At 33.7% G+C, this 21374-nt stretch overlaps 1 protein-coding gene and 2 long non-coding RNA genes across 3 annotated transcripts; 1 reads left to right on the top strand and 2 right to left on the bottom strand.

Annotated features, from left to right (window-relative positions):
• Nucleotides 1-1736: 1736 nt before the first annotated feature.
• Nucleotides 1737-14866, top strand: LOC146954515 (uncharacterized). Its single transcript, XM_085744889.1, has 6 exons — nt 1737-2222; nt 2398-2816; nt 13545-13666; nt 13751-14100; nt 14228-14395; nt 14798-14866. Exons 1-6 carry the CDS (start codon nt 1740-1742, stop codon nt 14864-14866), a joined length of 1611 nt encoding a protein of 536 aa, XP_085601015.1. The 5' UTR covers nt 1737-1739.
• Nucleotides 14867-17603: 2737 nt separating this feature from the next.
• LOC146954514 (uncharacterized) lies at nt 17604-19822 on the bottom strand. Its single transcript, XR_015033433.1, has 3 exons — nt 19498-19822; nt 19003-19163; nt 17604-17894 (listed from the first exon to the last, which is right to left on the bottom strand). It is a non-coding gene; the product is annotated as an uncharacterized LOC146954514 (long non-coding RNA).
• Nucleotides 19823-19970: 148 nt separating this feature from the next.
• Nucleotides 19971-20767, bottom strand: LOC146954513 (uncharacterized). The gene is made up of 3 exons (XR_015033402.1): nt 20476-20767; nt 20165-20316; nt 19971-20077 (listed from the first exon to the last, which is right to left on the bottom strand). It is a non-coding gene; the product is annotated as an uncharacterized LOC146954513 (long non-coding RNA).
• Between the last annotated feature and the right edge of the window lie 607 nt (nt 20768-21374).

Genomic DNA, 21374 nt, shown 5'->3' with positions numbered 1-21374 from the left:
AAAAAGAGAGGAGAACAAGCAGTAAAAAATTAAGGAGAACAAGCAACAAGCTAATTATCCGTTGATATAAGCTATTGGGACGACATTTTTGCTGTTGGTATAAGCATAGTATAATAGACGGCAGCAGGTGTCCAGTGGTATAGGTTTTATGACCTATACCAACAGTTTTTTGGACCTTTACCGACGGTTTCTTCCATTGCTAAATGGCACTTGTAGTGAGTGAAGAAAATAAAAAGTTTATGCTCTTTAAATAGGCTCTGAACCGATCGAACCACCACTGCGGATGAAGGGAAACCTGAAGGTTGAGATCTAATGGCTGGAAAACAACCTCAAGCTACGAAACATACTCAAGTAGCATGCACGTGAGACACTTCCCCCAATGCGTGTATGACTTACGGAGCTAACACGTGGAAAGCAAACTAAACAGCCATCGCATCCAAAACGTTTCATTTCGAAGCATTAAGTATCGACTACTCCCACTCACTGATCCAAAGCGTTGTCATCTTTAGTACACGATGACAATAGAATTTTCCCAAAACTCTTGAGAGCGCTCGAAGTTTGAGAGCACTTGAACATAACACTTTACATGATTAAACCATGCACCATAAACGCATCAAAGGCTTAGGGGGCAACTGTTCTAAACCGGCCAGAAGGCCAGATTAGGGCGCATCTCCTGAATAAACACGCCAATACCAGTACACCTTACTCCATTTGAGCACGCCTCCGGGCATTAGCTACCGTACACGTGTTCTCTAACCGCCTCTTAATCACACGCTGCATCTCGCGGAGGCAGTTATTCTCACACACGCCAATATAAGGATGAGTTAGCTTCACCCTCAAGGTATGATTCACTTTTCTTACACTTTTTATACACTATTTCTCAATTCTAATACTGACTTGAGTGTTAGAGTTTTAACGTGCTTACAGACACCTTTCGTTCCACAGCGAAGACTCATCACCACCGTACTGGAGCATCTTCCACCACCATTGCTTTCCATCAGTTCCTCATAGGACAGATCAATTACTATCCATTTTTTATTGTAAAACTTTTAATATTATTTTTATCCATGTTTTTGGTAAAACTATTAATTTCCTTAGCATATTTTTAAAAGTTGTTTGCTTTAAAAAAAATTCAAAAATAAATGTAAGTGATAGTGAGAAGTTATGGTTAATTGAGTTTTATTTCTATGGAAATGTTAAATTTTCATCCTTTAACATGTGAATAGAAAGTTAGAAATTCATGTGAAAAAACATTCATGCGAATAAAAGTTACTTGCAAAAAAAATTAAAACTTGAAACAAAACATTAGACTTAATGTTGAATTTCAAGTCTCACATTCTCAGGAACAATATTAGATTCCTTGAAACAAACACACTCGCAAAGTGTGCGGGTGCACACTCTCACTAAGATATAGAGATAGATCTGTCCCTGACAACACATACCGAAAGGGAGAAGAGTGTGAATGCAAAGTAATTTCATTTAAAAGCTAGTGGTATTTAAATATATTTTTTTCTATAACTTTGTTTTAACTTTCTTTTTCTGTGGTGGGCTGTGGTTAGTAAATGTGTAAACACCCTTCAAATTGTATTTAAATTATTCTTGGCTGACCCTTCAAAATAGTAAATGTGTAAATTACAGTATGCCTTCACACTAAACCGGTATTATCCCTTTAAAAAGATGCAAACACCCTTTAAATTGTATTCAAGTATTTGCTATCATAATTATTTCTAATTTCTATCATGGTATCCTTCAAAAAAAAATTGGTGGTAATCATGACAAGTTTGTCGTCAATATTCATCGTTTCTTTGCTTTACGAAGGGATAGTTCTCTCTGGCTTTCAACCATCATCACTTTTCCCAGCTCATGATTCACATGATCAACGTTACCATTTTCATCCAAAGCGTGACAAAAAGGAAAAATCTCCACCAAGTCAATCAAAAACATTTCCTCCACACTTGGTCAGTAAAAATAAGTTTCCGCCACCTCCACGATCTCCATTATTACCACCACCACCACCACCACCATCTCCGCCACCACGTATATTATTTGACTATTTCACGTTGGTTGAAAGATGGCCAAACACGTATCGTATGACTGAAAAAGGATGTCGAACCGACTTGCCATCAAAATTTGTTATTCACGGCTTGTGGCCGTCATCGAATGGTCCGATTGATGATCAGCCTCGTTATTGTGGCGAGAGCAACAAAGCAACAAATTTGAATGTGAGTTTAAGGGTTAAATGAGTAAATAATCCTCGTAAATATAACACATTTGATTTTAGTCCCTCTAAAATATTCTTTAGGTTTTTGGTCCCTCTAAAATTGTTCATTTATTTTTAATTACTAGGTGTATTTTTTTTTATGATTTTAAAAGTTGACAATTTTGTTTTGTTATCAGTTTCCATTTATTAAAGAACTTCAAGATGAGTGGCCATCTTTAAAACCTGGTATAAAACTTGCTGAGAATATAACTTTCTGGGGGGAGCAATGGAAAAAGCATGGAACCTGCTCCTCAATGGATGCAAAAGATTACTTTAGGCTAACACTCGATATTCATAAGCGAGTTGGTAAAAACTTAAAGGATGTCCTTGAAAATAAGCATATTTCAGCTAAAGGAAAGCCTGTTAAAAGAAAGGATATTTTCAATGCCGTTAAAGGTCATATTGGAGGATTTAAACCACAAATTAAATGTATAATAGGTCCCAATAATTTATACTATTTGCAAGAAATAAGAATATGTCTGGACACAAGCACAGATCACAACTACATTGACTGTGTTAAAAATTATATTGACTGTCCTGCAGATGATGACTATGTGTATGTGTGTGTATCTGTGTGTGTGTATATATATATATATATATATATTCTTTAAAAAACAAATACTCGTTACAATATTTTTAATGTGAACCTGAACAACGACAATTGGTCAAAAGTCAATGAATTAAAAATAAAATAGATTACATGACTACTATCCAGATATTTGGTGCATGTGGGGTTAAAATCTGGATAAGTTGCTAACACTTGCACTTGCTACCGACAAAAGCAAAACCAACTTCAAAAGCTCATAAATCATAGCAAATGTGTTGCACTTATTTGTTTACACAAGTTTTGCAAAGGTTGTTGACTTATTGGTCTTATTCTTAAAATATTGTGTTTTTTTTTGGTCAAATATTGTGTTTTATTTATAATGAGTAATAATTATTTTGGTCATTGAAAGTGTAAGGAGTAACGATAATAGTCCCTCAATATATCAAAATTTTAAAATATTCTTTGGTTGTGCACTTTTGCTAGTCAAAATAGTCTCTAACATTAAAATAATTTGTTTTTGTCAAAAAAAATTAAAATAATTTGTTAATATTGTCATATTAGTATACACTTATTGTCATTTCAGGACTATTTTGATTAACAAAGTGCAAAATCAGAGACTATTTTAAAATTTTAATATAATAAAAAACTACTGTGACTACTCGTTACTCATTTAAGGACCAAAATAACTATTACACTATTTATAATAAAAAAAAAATGATATGTCGGATGTGGGGCTTTAGCCCCACATAGCCCCTTAATGCATCCATCCCTGCTAACTATCATTTCTAAATTCGAGATTTTTTCTTAAAATTATTAAGTTTGTTTGAGGGAAATGAACAAATGTTATTCGACATTCTTTAAAAAATTTAAATAGTATTCTTTTATGAAAACTAATACATTTAAGATACTAAAAATTAAACTATTTGATATTTTTAAAGAATAATTTCTTTATTTTAAATACTTAATAGTGTCCAAGAACATTCATATTGGACAAAGATACTTAATGAGTAATTTACGATGCATAAGTTCAATGACAGAAACTAATTCAAAGACTAATTTACGATACATAGTTTTGCAAGTCGCAATCAAGACACTGTCGACAACAAGTGTTGTTAACGTCATATGGTAAAATTAACGGTACACGTCATAGGTTAAATGATAAAAATTGATTCGAAAATCATCTTAATTTTACTTTAAGAAGAACTATTTTTATTTGTTGAGAGTAATTTAACCCCTAAGCACATTTTGTCAAGGAGAAAATGGGTCTTCATTCTATTATAAAAAATTGTCAAGAAATTATTATTAAAATTTGTCAAGGAGAAAATGGGTCTTCATTCTATTATAAAAAAATTGTCAAGAAATTATTATTAAAAGACCGAATATACTAAGTAAAATTATGTGATTTTATATGTCTATATATTTGTTTTCTAATGATGCAGTATGCAGCGTCACATCATATGATGAAAGCATCACCTATTTGAAAATTGAAGGAAATGTCGAGGAAATGGTGCATAACTACATACATGGAATGAGTACGAATGAAGTACATGATGAGTAATATAATAATGAATAATTCTTTTTCTACCAAGCTTTCTTTTCGAGTATCCTATTCAGATTATAAAATCTGAAAAATGTAAGGTTTTTAAAGTGTTTTAACGTGTTTTGAAGAATTTGAAAAGATGTTTATGTTATTTAGATTATAAAGTCTGAAATTTGTAAGACATTTGAGATGAGAATATAGTAAAAAAAAAATAGTAAAATATCAAAAGAATACTATTTTCAATATATTAAATGTATAAGTTTTCATAAAGGAATACTATTTAAAGTAAATGTTTAGGCCAATGAAATGAAGAACATCACTAGGTATTAGGCCCAATAATCTAACATGTACTATGCATTCATTTCCTTCTTCTTTATTTTCTACAATTTTAATAATTTTTTAATAATATCAATTATCCACATATCCTTTTTATAGATTTTTTTTATCATTCAATTCACATGTTCTATATATAACAAACTAGACCTTGCACCCGTGCTGCCGCACGGGTCATATTGATGGCAAACAAAATATTCAATTATACTATTAATTCATAATCTATTTGTGCAAATACAATGTTAAAAATAATAATACAACTTAAAAAAAGGGAACAAATCATGCTGGTACATTACGAAAAATTTCCTTGTAAGCAACATTGTATTTAGGATGATTTGAATGATTCAAAAATTCGCCGCAATCTAAAATATGAGAACCATCTCCACCATATACTAAGAGATACAGGTGTTTCATTTGTTGAAACTGACATTAAATATATTGTCGGTTGGTTAATGATGACAAATGGATACGGCGTGATAACTTATTGTTTGGTTACTGCACTGATGGTGTGGATAATGAATCGTGATAGTGAACAGAGAAGTGAAAGAGAGGGAGATGGAACAATGAAAAAAATGGTGTATTGAAGTTGAAAAAAAAAGAGATGGCATAGATAAAGTAACGTTTTTGGAAAATGAAAAAGAAATTAAAGTGGGGGACACAAAGGTAATTGTGAGATCTGAATTAGGTTTAGGGTTTTCATATTAGTGAGTACAAATAAATAAATTGTGATTCACTACATATCAGTTATTATGCTTGGAGTGGTGACAATTTTCAAGGATTCATCAGATGAGTGAATTATAAAGGGGGAGTCAGTTATGTAAAACCACCCACTACACATTAGTTATGCTTGGAGTGTTACCTGTTTTCAATGATTTATGAGATTATGGAAAACAGAACATGAATGGCAACAACAAAGACACCTATTTATAAGAAGAGAGTGAGAATTTGAAAGTTATCATGAAAAACCACCCACGATGCTTGGAGTCGTGGCTATTTTTAAGGATTTATCTAAACCCACTACACATCAGTCATGGTTGGAGTGGCTATTTTCAAGGGTTTTCAAGCAACAACATTGTACGTGTTCAGGGTCAAGACTATATTTTCAAGGATTTATGAAAGGCCACTACACATCAGTCATGCTTGGCGTGGCTATTTTCTAGGAACAACATTTGCACGTGTGTTTAGGCTGAAAAAAACTACCTAAGCAGTGTTTAAGGATACAATAACAAAAATACGTTGAGGTGGCAATTTTCCCTATTTTTTAGGACTAAATCACTATTAGAAATTATAACCATTGCCAATCCTAACCTATATCAGAAAACGTGAAGAATGTATATTTGAAAATTCAAGGATTGAGAAACAATCTTAATTGAATTGAAAAATCATAAAATACCCAAATTTTGAAACCCTAATCACTATACAGAAAATCAAAATGAATAAAATAATAAAATGGCATTGATATAAAAATTAGTTTAGTGATCATACCATTAATAAGTTATCATGGACTAAATATGCATCAGAATCATATTTTTGAGGAGAAATCGAAGGAAAAGGGGGAAGAAAGGGATGGAAATGGCTGATTTCTGGGTTGAGATCGCATGAATAAGGGGAGAACATGACTTCAGAACCGTATAACGTTAAAGTCAGGAAGGAGAGGAAAAGAGATTAATTGCCTTTTAAAATGTCTGTTTGGTATAGGATATGCATTAGTGGAAGCGATATTATAACACTAAAACAGCTACTAGTCAAGTGGTCAAAGTGCTTGGATTGAGGCAATTGGTTGCGAGTTCAACTCCCTGCAGAGACATTTTTCAGAAAGATTTTTAAACCTCTCAAATAAGGCAGGATTAGGGTTAATTAAAGTGGGGGACACAAAGGTAATTGTGAGATTTAAATTAGGTTTAGGGTTTTCATATTAGGCATGCAATGTGAACCTTCGTATTATATATTAAGATTAACCCACTATCCCTTAAAAAAAAACAAATTAACCCACTATCCCTTAAAAAAACAAATTAAGCCAATGATAAATGCCAAGAAGTGTTAATTTCATGTTGTATTTTATGCACTTTTTGTTACTTGTTTTGCAAGTTATTGAAGGAAAAGTCGAGAAATAAGTGTGAAATGCCTTATTACGCTTTATATATCTTACTCTATCCTTTTATGCAGGAATTTACCCCAAGACACTGATCAAAGACCAAAAGTCATGAAAAAGTGCAATTGGGCAGAAGCTGATCCAGGAGGCAGTGTGTGCTCGCACTCAACTCGCAATTGCGAGTAGCAGTTGCAAGTAACTCGCAGTTGCGAGTTCCTTAGCTCGCAGTTGCGAGTTAGGGCGGTTTGACCTCCTCATTTATGACATGGCAGCAGCTCATTGGTCCAGAGAAGCAACTCGCAATTGCGAGTGTTGTAGCTCGCAGCTGCGAGTTCAGGCAGAGCATAAGTCTTTAAATAGTCCACTTGCTATTCCTTGTATTATGATCTTAGGAAATATCTTAGATATTAGTTTTCTCTTAGTTCTTCATAGCTTTTGCATATTTTAGGGAGAGAAATAGGGTAGATCATATAAAGTGAGAGTGATTTTGGAAGTTGGATTCTTGATCCTTTGTTGAGACATCACAAGGGTAATGAATCTTTCCTTTTCAATCCATCCTTGCAAGGCTTCCATGATGATGTGTAGCTAAATACCCTTTGTTGGGATGAGAGGTACTTGATCCTTGCTAACATGTAATCTTTTGATCTTGCAATATATGGTTCTAGCAATTTATATTCAATAATTGTTGTTATTCTTGTTGTTAATGCTTTCAATGAGATTCAAGATGATTTGGACACGAACTCTTGAATCTAGAGCTAGAGTAGCAATATATCTTAGGTTAACTTACTTGACATCTTTGTTAATCTTTGATAATCACCATAATCAAGAGTTTAATGCTTTCGGACATTTAGTCAGGCTGGACACGGTCGATTAAGTTATCCGATCGACTTTGTTATCGTTTAAGGGATTTGGACACGAATGTTTAAACGATATCTTAGAGTTAATTATATCGCTTTGGACACGAAGGATAGTGTAGAATTGATTGTGATAATATTGGTTATATAGCTAGAATTCGTATGGATCATTAGGTTATGTGTGACTCTTGGTTAAGGAACTCTACTCCTAACAAGTTTCAATCCTTATTTATCTCAGCTTTTACTTTTGCAATTTAGTTTAGCTAGTTACATTTCAAACAAACAATTACTCTTAATACTTGGAATGATAATTGATGTTGAAATGTCCTTGATAGCGCACTATTCCCTGTGGAGACGATACACAAATACTTATCTTGTTTGATGCAAAAACTACTTCATCAAAATGGCGCCGTTGTCGGGGAATGGTGTTTAGTTATCATAGATAGAACGATTGATTTATCATTTTAAGCATTCGTACATAATCCGTAAATAGTTTTCTTTACTTGATAGTTGTTTGTATTAACCCCTTGTTAATAAACAAAGAAAAGTTTCTTGTTAGTTGTTTCCGTTTTAGGATCATCACCTAGCCAAAATCATGGCTGATCATGATTATAGCAACTTCTACACTCCACTCGAGTATGAATCATATCAACAGTATCAGCAACATTTTTATGAAGATGAAAGATATTCGGTGATAGAAAATACTTTGAATGTCTTCATGCAACAATCCATGATAAACATGCAAGATACCAACCAAATATTGAAGAATTTATCACTTCAAATTGAGTTGATTCAAGTACAAATCATGGATAACCAAGCCAACAATCAATCCACTCTTGGAGAACAAGAAAATAATCCAAATATGTTTGAGAGAGTCGGAGAGATTGTTGAAGAAGTTGTTGTTCAAAATGAGGAAGTTACAACATTAGAAGCATGTGGTGCACCACACAAAGAAGAACTTCCTCAAGAAAGGTCAAATATTGAAGTGGTCAAAATTGTTGATATTGAAGAAGCAATGGTGGTTGAGAAAAAGGAACGGTTACTAATCAAGGAAGATTTAATGGAAGCAAGAGGGAAGAAAGTGAACAAGGTAGAAATTGATCGGGTAATTGATGAAATTTACACCTTGTTCAATAAACCAAAGCTACGGAGGTCATGGACTCCAAGTCATTTATTCCTAAAGTTCATGGAATTCCTACCAAAACGTAGGGTTTCGAAAGATGATGTGTTATCCGTCTCATTTTGGCCACCCTAACGAAAAAGGTGTCGAGCTAGCGACGTTAAACAAGCGCTTGTTGGGAGGCAACCCAACTTTGTAAGTCCATTTACTGTTTTTAATGCATAATAAGTTTAGGAGTCATGTGCATGCCTCAAATCATCCAAAATCGGAAGCAAACAGAGAGCAGAATTTTGAGATGTCATAACTCGTAACTGCAAGTAAAACAACTCGCAACTGCGAGCAAATGGTCTTTGACTGTTGACCATACCAATTCACTCGCAACTGCGAGTAACTCTGCTCGCCATTGCGAGTTAGTGCAGTTTTGGGCAGTTACTAATCCCAAGACCACTAACTTTGTTTAATCATTTTGGATATTGATGTATGATGACATTTGATTTTAATTAGTATCGTTTAATTAGTATTTTTGTTATGTGTTAGCACTTTTGGTTTAAATAAGTACTTCATTTAGTTTTAATTTAAAAATTGTGGAAGTTTCTTGCGTATCACTCTTGCTTAATTTTCAACTCTCAAATGATTGATAATGATTCATAGTTGTGATTAAAGCGCAAAGCCAAGGTACAAGTTTCCAGTTTTTCTAGGTTTTTACTCAAAGATGAAACGAGTACTTTGTTCAAATTTCATTTCATTTAGTTCTTTGCAATTATATATTTGTTTGTGAACCACTTAGTTCTAGCCTAAAAGTGAGGAAACCTCAAGTGTTTGTACATATGCAAGGAGACCGGAATTCATTGTTTAACTCAATTGTGTTATTTTAAATCTAATAATTGTTTTAAATTATGTGAAGGCATGGATATGATCAAGGCACATTTTTGTTAATGAGTGAAACATACTTGACCACAAATAGCCTACCTTATGAGAAGAGCGAGTACTTGCTAACCCACTTGAGCCAAATGAATCGGAGTCCTCAATTATGAACTGTCAATTCATAAGCACAATGCATGATGAAGTTGCCTTTAATTTTTTCAAAATCCAGTTCATTTTTGACGCACTTTAAGACTCTGATATGTTTTTAATTGTTGAACCCTAAACCTTCAATGTTTATTTGTCCCTTTTGCCTTAGAGTAGAGGAACATTCAAATAGGGTATTTGTTGATTCAAGTTGGGGAGAGAAGGTAGATGTAAATCTTTTGTCAAGTACAATGGTGTAATTTTATCTTTGATCAAGACAACATGGTGTTGTAAATACAAAAGGAAAAAGAAAAGAAAACAATGTGTACATGAAAAGAAAAAGAAAAAGAGAAAAAGAAAGAAAAATCCAAAAATAGAATAAGTTGTCAAGATCAAAAGTGTAACTTGTGTAAACACCAAAGGTTTGTAATGATTTGGTAGGGAAGATTGTGGAATTTAATGGTTGATACAAGGAATGTTCCTCTTTGATAGGCTTTTTGATTTCAATTGCCCCACATATGACATTTCCTTTATAGCCAAGCCAAGTTATAACCCTCAAAGACCTTTTGATCCATGTTTTTTATGCCTTTTGAAATGATATTTGGATGGACACATAACTTGATTGGAATGTTAACTTGATGTCCGGATGTGTGTTCATAACCCTCATTTATATGTTTTCAATTGTTTATCTACTTTCAAAGAAGTGTGTTACGTGTGGTTCGTAAATAAATGTATTATTGTCTTGAAATATTTGACATGAACTTTGTACTTAGGACTCATCCCATGTTGGTAGTAGAATTTTAGATTAGTTGGAAACTTAGACTTGCCCGCGCATTCACTTTTAAATCATTCGTTTGAAAAAGTTTTCAAAGCCTTTTGTACTTGTGTCTTGTCATTTACTTGTTTGATTTTCAATCTTTTGTTTGAGGAGAAACAAAGAGTTAAGTTGGGGAGAGTTTGATAAATGCCAAGAAGTGTTAATTTCATGTTGTATTTTATGCACTTTTTGTTACTTGTTTTGCAAGTTATTGAAGGAAAAGCTGAGAAATAAGTGTGAAATGCCTTATTACGCTTTATATATCTTACTCTATCCTTTTATGCAGGAATTTACCCCAAGAGCCTGATCAAAGACCAAAAATCATGAAAAAGTGCAATTGGGCTGAAGCTGATCCAGGAGGCAGTGTGTGCTCGCACTCAACTCGCAATTGCGAGTAGCAGTTGCGAGTAACTCGCAGTTGCGAGTTCCTTAGCTCGCAGTTGCGAGTTAGGGCGGTTTGACCTCCTCATTTATGACGTGGCAGCAGCTCATTGGTCCAGAGAAGCAACTCGCAATTGCGAGTGATGTAGCTCGCAGCTGCGAGTTCAGGCAGAGCAGAAGTCTTTAAATAGCCCACTTGCTATTCCTTGTATTATGATCTTAGGAAATATCTTAGATATTAGTTTTCTCTTAGTTCTTCATAGCTTTTGCATATTTTAGGGAGAGAAATAGGGTAGGTCATATAGAGTGAGAGTGATTTTGGAAGTTGGATTCTTGATCCTTTGTTGAGACATCACAAGGGTAATGAATCTTTCCTTTTCAATCCATCCTTGCAAGGCTTCCATGATGATGTGTAGCTAAATACCCTTTGTTGGGATGAGAGGTACTTGATCCTTGCTAACATGTAATCTTTTGATCTTGCAATATATGGTTCTAGCAATTTATATTCAATAATTGTTGTTATTCTTGTTGTTAATGCTTTCAATGAGATTCAAGATGATTTGGACACGAACTCTTGAATCTAGAGCTAGAGTAGCAATATATCTTAGGTTAACTTACTTGACATCTTTGTTAATCTTTGATAATCACCATAATAAAGAGTTTAATGCTTTCAGACATTTAGTCAGGCTGGACACGGTCGATTAAGTTATCCGATCGACTTTGTTATCGTTTAAGGGATTTGGACACGAATGTTTAAACGATATCTTAGAGTTAATTATATCGCTTTGGACACGAAGGATAGTGTAGAATTGATTGTGATAATATTGGTTATATAGCTAGAATTCGTATGGATCATTAGGTTATGTGTGACTCTTGGATAAAGAACTCTACTCCTAACAAGTTTCAATCCTTATTTATCTCAGCTTTTACTTTTGCAATTTAGTTTAGCTAGTTACATTTCAAACAAACAAGTACTTTTAATACTTGGAATGATAATTGATGTTGAAATGTCCTTGATAGCGCACTATTCCCTGTGGAGACGATATACAAATACTTATCTTGTTTGATGCAAAACTACTTCATCAGCCACCATCAGACCATTTATTCCCCTTTTGCATAAGTGGGATAAATTATTCTGTTGGATATTTGTATGTTGGGTTCACTTTTGCCTAAAACAAATATTCAAATGTGATGTTGGATACGATGTTCCAACATCCTAGCAAGGTTCAGTGTGACATGTTCATGTGCCTTGATTTACGCACACGTTTTATATTTAAGGAATCCACGCCTTTATTCTTGTTGGTCAAGCTGCGTATTTTTAGTACAGAATCAGATCGTTTGTGATTTCCTAAGAATGTGCTATTTAGGAAAGTTTTGGAGGTGATCAGGAGGTTCCTATAAATGTGCCTACTTATTAGGAGTTTGCTTTTCTGGTTCTGTTGATTGCGAAATGGATCACCGTTTGTTCTGAAGCCCAACAAGTTGTTCTGACCCGTATTGCTTCAGTATATTTAGAAGACTACAAGACCTAATTCATTAACCGAAGCCGTCAGTCTAAAAAATCTAATTTTAGGGTTTTGAGTCTTTTGTGTGTCTACTCTTGTATCGTGTTGATGCAAGTTTAGTACTGTTTTATTGTGAGCCTTTCTTGTATCATCTTGATACATGTTAAGGATTGTTTATTGAATTGTAAACTCGTTGTGCTACACTAAAGCTTTTAAGCAAGGTCGTAGTTGTTTTGTTTGAAGGTAACTTCATCTTTGTATTTGGTTTTGAGTCTGATAATCACATGGGTTGTGATTGACTGTAAGGACTGAGATGGGATCTCAGATCTAGGAGTTCCTAGGTTGAAGTCAAGATGGGTAGGTCCTAGGTCTTTAGTGTAAACGAGGAGTTTGCTGAGAGCTAGAGAATAAGGACTACACTAGTGGATTTCCTCCTGACTTGGTAGCCCCCATAGTAGGTGACGTTGCACCGAACTGGGTTAACAAACTCACTGTGCCATTTACTTTCTTGTCTTTTATTTTGTTGTTTTATTTATGTCCACTGCTAGCACAATGTTCTAAACATCTCATTCAACATCCGTAATCTGTGTAGAGTGTTGGAACATCTCGTAGAACATTTTGTTACTAGCCAGCCAGAATTTCATATTCTATAACTCAAAATTTTGTTATTGTATTTATTTTTTCTAAAAAATAAAAGAAAAACAATTATACTAATTTAAGATTTATATTTACATATTTACATTTTCCTCCAATTTATCTATTCTATTATTCAATTTACCAATTATACTATTCTATTATTAAAGTAAGACTATTCAATTTAAAGAAAATCACCTTTAGCATCTCATTATTCTTTCAAATTCTCTCCAATTTCCCTTTTGTATATTTAACATAGATATCTCAACAAACTATATCTGATTTTGTTTTGCATAAAAATCTCAACAAAGAACATATATTACTTTGATTTTATCCATTAAATATATGTGTCGCGACGACTGCTCTGGTTATTGGATACTTGGATAAAAAATTTCATTTGGAGCGGAGATGTTCTTACTAGAAAGGTTTGCACAGTTTCTTGGAAATGTCTCAGTTGTCCGTGGGCAGAGGGTGGTTTGGATTTAAAGTCAACCCGCTTGATTAATGAGTCTTTAATTTTGAAGTTAGTTTGGAATCTTCTTGCTACTGAATCGCAATGGGCAGTCCATCTCAAACGTAGATTTTTTTCTAATGGAAAACCTTTTAATCATTACTTCAAATCTTCTGTTTGGTGAGGTATTAAAATTCACATTGGTACAGTAATTTCTAACTCTTTGTGGATTGTGGGAACGGGTGAGAATATTTCTATTTGGAATAACAACTGGCTTGGTGAACCTCTAGTTGATCTATTTAATGTTGATCCGTTTTTTCATGCCGGTTTCATTGGAAAAGTGTTGGAAATAATTGTTGATGGTGACTGGAATTTGCCCCCGACACTTTTGGTTAACGAGGTGACTAACAGACTAGCCTCAATTGTTTTACCATGTGTGCATCTTCCGGACACCCTTGTTTGGTCTCATTCTACGGATGGTAATTTAACTTCCAAGCTTGCGTTTGATTTTCTCAAACCGGCAGCACCTCATTTTCCTTGGGCGGATCTGATATGGAAGGTGTGCATACCTCCTTCCCACTCCTTTACATTTTGGCGTTAGAAGCATAGAAAGATGCCTATTGATGAGAATCATCGGACCCGGGGTTGTGTTATTGTTTCTGCTTGTTGCTTTTGCTTGAGTACAGATGAAACATCAGATCATTTATTTCTTCAGTACCGAACTTTGGACATGGCTAGGTGGTAAGATAAATTGCTTGATAGATTGTGCATCAGTTCTTTCTCTCCTTTCTTGCATTCCAGCTCAGTGTTCTTCTCAGATTGCGGACATTATCCTAGCAGCAGGCATTCATACGGTACATACTATTTGGCTCTCTCGAAACACTATTCGGTTTTCTTCGAATTCGGCTACCATCCACTCGGCAAAAGTGTGTATTCACTCCTTGGTGGCAATGTTTGGAAATTCCTTGGTTGGGAAATGCTTGCCATATGATTCAGATTTTCTTGACTTTTTTTAGCGGTTTCAGCTCATTGTCGTACTGTCAAAGAAATCATTCTGCTGTTGTGGAAGGCATCCTCCTCTCCTTGGTTGAAAGTCAATATTGATGGTTCCGTTCTTGCTGGTCATGCGGCCTCTGGGGGGGGGGGGGGGGGGGGGGGGGTCTTTCGGGACTCTTGTGGCTGTTTTCTTGGTGCTTTCTCTTGTAACATTGGTGTTACTTTAGTGTTTCATTATGAAGTTCTTGCCTTCATTTTAGCTATGGAGCATGCGGCTCTTCACTGGTGGTGGAATGTCTAGTTGGAGAGTGACTCAACTAGTGCCTTGATGATTTTTCGAATCCTTCCTTAGTCCCATTTTTGCTTCGGAACAGATGGCATAATGCCGGTAGCCTTGGAATTCAAATTATTTCTTCCCATATCTTTCGCGAAGGTAACTGTTGTGCTGACAGATTAGCGAATATGGGTCACGCCATTCAGGGTTCTGTTTGGTTAGACATGCTTCTGACGGAGTTGCATATGATAGAGTTGGATTGCTTAACTATAGGTTCCCATAGTCCACTGTAGTCTATTTTAGCATTTATCTGTTTATTTTGGTCTGAGCGTTTTGGCCTAGCCCCCCCTCTTTTTGTATATATTTTCCCCTTTTTTTAATAAAATTTTAGAGTTTGACGGCATAAAATGGAGGTTTCCCGCAACCTAGTTGGGATGTCAGTGTTTCCTCTTATGCATGTCCTCTCTCCTTGCCTAGCAAAAAAATAAAAATAAAAATTCATTTCTAATAAGAATCAAAATTATATTTTATTATACTAAAAATAGGAGGGTCCATTGTTATAAAGGGTTGATATTAGACAACCCTAGAAAATATATCCTCAAACTATACACTGTCTTTATTCAGGTTCTAGAGAGAATAAACAATTACGTCTTTCTTAATTTAACATATTTGAACTAATTGTTTATTTCAAAGTCCTATTTATTTTTTTTAAAGACACACATCTCAAAAATGTTGTATTTGTTTGTCTTTTCAATTGTCTATCTGACTGTCTTTTTGCCTATATGTTTATTTGTTTGGCTATCTATTATATATGAGATATATCAAGTGATAGTGTTATCTTTATGTGAGAACGGCATGAATAAATGGTAACCATCGGATGAAAAGGAATGATTAAGATTAAAACATGACTTAAATGAGTCACATGTTAGTTCTTACTTCATTCTTTATTCTTAATTATCTTCCATCCCATTTTTAATACGACACTTTGTTGGTTTACATGTATAGGTTTGGTGTGCGTGCAATTGTAGAAATGCTTTAATTGTTATATATTGAGTCAATTGTAGAAAATCTTCAGTATCTGACATGAAGAATAATTGTATTTCTTTGTTCAATGACAAATAATTGTATCTCTTGGTTCCAATACAGATAAACATCCATATAAACTCATTCAAGTATTTTTTTTTCTTTTTCATTTGAATCACATTCCTACCAATCTACCAGTATAAAAGAAAGTACAATTATCTGTAAAATTGAGATAGCCTTTGATAGCAGTGTGTTCCTCTTTATCAAATTTTTTATAACAATTCATGCCTTTGATAGCCTCCCAAAGTAGACGTACAGGTTGAAATGTCTTGTATTTATCTCACTGCCACTGCAATGATCTCAATAAAAGATTTGAAATAATTGAATCTATTACAACATAACAAAACATATGGCAAAACACTTTGAGTACAGAACCATCTATCTATCTATATATCTTTGAATTTGAAACTTGCTTCATTCTAATGCTTGGATTGTGCCTATGTGACACATCTAGAAAAGCTTAAAAAAAACTTCTCATTCATTATCATTCTATTCTATTCTATTCTATCTATTGTGTCTTTTTAGCTACATTATCATTATAATCACCGTAAGTTTTTATTTCAAAAGAAGGAAGTTTAGGAGTTGTTTATGCTTTTTCATGCAAATTAACATTACAGTACAATTCATTTTTTCTATCTTCTCATGGAAGCATTGTTGTAATGCAATCAATCACTACAAGAAATCTGCGTTTTAGCGTCGGCCAGAAACCCACTCTAATAGGGCTAAAACCGACGCTAACACTGATTTAGAGTCGGACTAGCGTCGGTGTCGGGGGCAGGCTAAAAAACTCGAAGCAACTGGTTAGAGTCGGATATTTGGACTCCGAGGCTATTATAGCGTCGGTTACGCCGAGTTTAATACTGACTCTACCACGAGCCGAGGCTAATAATTCCAACATTTGGAAAGTCAACCAAATCAAGTAGAGTTAGCCGAACCGACGCTAATAAAAAAATTTAGAGTCGGATAGGCAAACTCTAAAGTCAACATTTCAGTAGTCAACGAAATTTTATAGAGTCGGCTACACCGATGCTAAAGTCAATATTCAAAAGTCAACTAAAAGTTATAGAGTTGGTCAGGCCGACGCTAAATGTTTTACTTTTATTAAAAAATCTGCAATTTATACCTTATTTTCCCCATTGTGCTAATAAAACAGTTAAGTCATCAAATCAGTTGTTTCATTTATTAGGACTTGAAAAGTTCCCAAAAAAAATATAAGCATCTAAAATAGAGAAGTAATTAAACAATTGTAACCAATAACCTTGGTTATCCCAGCTGAATTCAGACACATCCTAACTATCACCTTGGTTATTTGTGATGTAATTCATACACAACCATAAACTATAAATGAACCAGCCCATAATAGTCCATCCTTTCCTTACACAATTCAAAATCATAACCGTAAATGAATGATCTATGAACAAGCGCATAATGTAGATAAATAAGTACCTAGGCTTTTCCTATGGGAAGGCAAACTTGGAATCAAGAGCTTCAACCACACAAAGAATGAGGAACCTTACCTAAAGAATTGCCTACATATTAATTTAAAAACAATGATGATCAATCATGAGTGAATTTGTAGGAAGTTGTCGAATAATCTCGTGAAACTCTCATACTCCAATTTAAACTTTAAACAAATTATAAATTAAGTAGATATCAATAATCATTTATAACTTAGAACTATCCAAATCAACTTTGACTGCATAACAGTATCTAGAGGACTTTATATCATTATTTCTATTTGTTTTCACAAACAAGTGAAAGTAGCTACTACGTAGATGTGAGACTGAACATGACACATAACATCACACCCTAAGCCAAAAAAACTTGTCACATTTGTCTCTACATGATAGATACACAAAGAAAAAGAGGAAAACAAAAACGTCATTATAATACATCATGCCACAACTTGTATAGATCAAAGTACCTATATGGTGAAGTAATTATAGAACACGCCTTCGTAACTTGTAACTCTCAGGTAGCTCTCCACTAACTTATCTGCCCTGTGTACAACAGACACAAAAGGTTCATATATATTACAAGCTTACACCACAAAATAAGAGAAAAAAATGAAAGAAAAAATTGTTAAAAGCTAACTGTAAAAGATGCATGCTATAAAGCACAGACATCTGACACGACATTAACACGGACACATCAACACTGTTAATGTAAAAAATATAGGGCATCGACATTGTTACATACATATTAATTTACTTAAAAAAAACTAAATTGAGCATCAAAGTACATACATTTGTATTTGAATTGAACAATTTATTTCATTAAAAAAAATGCTATAACAATTTATTTCATAGTCAGCTACTATACTTTACATTTTACTTATATAACTAGAAAAGAATAATTTTGAAAAAAATAAATAGAATCTTTTAACTTGTAGTCAGTCCCAAATTAAGGCTTAAAGAAAACTTAAGGCTTGACAACCGAAAACAAAGACTGACATCTACTTCAATAGAGAATTACAAGTTTGTGTAGTAGTCACATAGAAAAGAACTCATCGCCTATTGATCTAAAAGTAGGTGTGAATTAAGCTATTATTAAAAACCCAATTTTTTTTAATATTTTCCCATTAATATAATATTATAAAAATAAATAACTATGTCAGACATGTTATACATTATTACATAGGACATGTCACAGTTATAATATAGTACATAATACTAATATAACATTAATATAAAAACAAAAATCACATATCCATATCTGAGATAGTTATTATTTAAAAACGTTCAAAACATAAAATTTTGAAAAAAATTAAATACAATTAGATGTATCTAACACAATATGTAATTGAGATGGTTATTATTTTGAAGTGTCTCCATCAGGCTGCCACCTTGCCAGTCCAAAATCACCAACGTTGCATATTTTAGCACAATTCAATACTGTTAGAAAATGAAGTACACATTTGATGCACCTCGAAACACACTTCAAATTCATGGCCTTCATCTTTTGGTAAGTAAACTTCAAATATGTCCACATCCACTTAAATTAATTGATTATTTATATTGAAAGAAATATAGATAGATGAATATGCAATAGTGAAGTAATGATAATGGTGTTTTTTATTGGCAAAAAGAAGGCAGAGAACTAACGTACCAGAGGTTCAAAATCATGAGTTATGAGAATATTGTTTGGCCTCATGTCACGGTGGATGATACAACCTACTCTGCACTCTTCATGAAGATACCTTAACCCACGAGCAGCTCCAACAACAATTTTTTGCCGTGCAGACCATTCTAATGGATCCCTTTGCCGCCCTAAAATATGTAAAAGTATTCGATCAGTATGCAATCGAGTAAGTGACTGTAAAGTGCTTCAAATATCATATTGCAATCACCAAATGTATCATGGAGAACATAATAATACAAATATCATATTGCAATCACCAAATGAATATCATATTAAAGCATACTCTGCTTTAATCCCATTTTCCAATTGTTTAATGACGGTTAGAAATATGAAAAACAAAAAAACCTCGACATATAAAGGACTAGAACTAAAATTGCATGCTGAATGTCTTTATTCAAGCCAAATTTAAAAATATATAATTCTATCATGAGATAATTTAGTATTGAGAGAAAGAGAAATCACCATATAAATGTGAATCCAATGATCCATTCCATATGTACTCATAAACCAGTAGCCTTCTCTTACCCTCTATACCAAATCCAATCAGCATAACAACATTTTGGTGCTGAGCATAGCTCAGAACTTCTACCTTGGAGCAAAATTCAACATCACCTTGAGAACTAACCAATTTATGTTGCTTGACAGCAATGACATGTCCTTCTGGTGAACCCCTCGGTGAACAGAACCATACCCTCCTTCTGCCAAGAAGTTAGCTTGTGAAAATCCACCGATAGCGAGTTCCAACTCAGCATAGCTGAACCACCTAGGAGGTTTTCCAAAGTAATTTAAGACACTGACATGATCAAGTTTCAGTATAAACTTAAGAAATGAAAAAAATGAATGTAACATGTGTCAGTAACAAGCTTTCAATCTGATTTGTCGGTGCTACATAGGTTACAATAGTATAGTATGCTTCTCAATAAGGAAAAGATAAGAGTGACTATTACTTGTCTAATACAACCCAACTAGCTTGTCCTTTCTTGGCTTCTGCAGCCACTGATCCACAAGGTGATCCGGAAACAATTTTAATTCGGACGTTTATCTGTTCGAAAAGGTTTGATATGAGGATTAGTATCTTCATCAATCAATTTGCATGAACCTTTTACACACCAAAACCAAGGCTACTAACCTTACTTGGATCATAGACATCATGGAGCTGAAGGATCATCTGAGAGCAAGAATCAGTGATATTACTCTTCTGCTCTAAAATTGTTCCTGGAGGATACTTCTTAATACCACAGGCACAGTCACCAGCAAATCTTGGAAAACCCCATTTTCTACCTGTAAAATAGTAGAAACATTGTCAATTACATATGTTTACATTACAATTTGCCACTGGAAAAAACAATAGAGTTTAATTTTTATACACTGACAATGTAAAATAGTTTTATACAAACAATATAACAAGAAAAGAAGCATAAAACTAAAAGAAAGAATCACCTGAACTTTGTGAAGGAACAACCACTAGAAGTGTAATGCAATTACCATGTTGAACAACATGAGTTAGTGATCAAACAAGAGCTGTCTTCAGAATTTCCTTTGTCGATGCCTTAACAACACAAATAACCTTCTCAGCACCATCACAACCTTTCTCTTGTTTCCCCCTCTTCTGCTGCTCTCGACTCATCGTCAGTGATAACAATGCTGCAAAAACTACCTTGCTCAAAACTAACTCTCAATTTAAGTCTCAAAAACCGTGTATGATATATATATGCTCCACAAGGAGACTTTCAATACCCTTAGCCTACCCTACAAGTACAATTAACATTTATCATCAACATGCTTATGATTGTATAATAAAGTCTTGTATCCAAATTCAAACCATATTTATCACAAACTCTCACAAGTTTAAAAAAACTTTCTCCAACGTTCACAGAATCTTGTTTCATTATTTTTATCACAAACATAAGACTGATTGTCTAACAAGTACATTTCTAAAGTAGTATCAAATAAACAAGTGAACCATATATAACCCAATTTTGGTTACACAAGCATATTGATCTAAAAGTTGGTGTTAATTAAGCTATTATTAAAAACACAATATTTTTTTTTATATTTTCCCATCAATATCAAAAAATAAATAAAAAATGGATCAAACCAAATATAATCCATCAATATCAAAAAATAAATAAAAAATGGATCAAACCAAAGATAATTCACACATAGTTCTTGTTCCAAGTGAACCAAGTTCTAAACTTCTCGAAACCCACCAAACAATAAACATGATAAACAAATCTCAATTAATTAATCTTATCATTAGTTCTTTCACATTTCAGAGTTACTTTCTCCATTAAAAAAACCTTAAATTTAATTTTTTTTTTCAACACACCCATCGTTAA

The sequence above is a fragment of the Medicago sativa genome, chromosome 1 (genome assembly GCF_051527215.1).
Source record: "Medicago sativa cultivar Bolivia chromosome 1, Bolivia_mono, whole genome shotgun sequence".
Classification (NCBI taxonomy): domain Eukaryota; kingdom Viridiplantae; phylum Streptophyta; class Magnoliopsida; order Fabales; family Fabaceae; genus Medicago; species Medicago sativa.
Note: the sequence above shows the minus strand (reverse complement) of the source record. Positions and strands in the feature narration are given on the sequence as shown.

What these genes read in the sequence shown, in the direction of transcription:
- LOC146954515 (XM_085744889.1), top strand. Translation starts at nt 1,740, where the DNA reads ATGGTATCCTTCAAAAAAAAATTGGTGGTAATCATGACAAGTTTGTCG. An exon ending in CCTGCAGATGATGACTATGT is followed by an intron (nt 2,817 to 13,544) that starts GTATGTGTGTGT and finishes GAAATGTCTCAG; the next exon opens with TTGTCCGTGGGCAGAGGGTG. An exon ending in TAGCAGCAGGCATTCATACG is followed by an intron (nt 14,396 to 14,797) that starts GTACATACTATT and finishes CCTTCATTTTAG; the next exon opens with CTATGGAGCATGCGGCTCTT.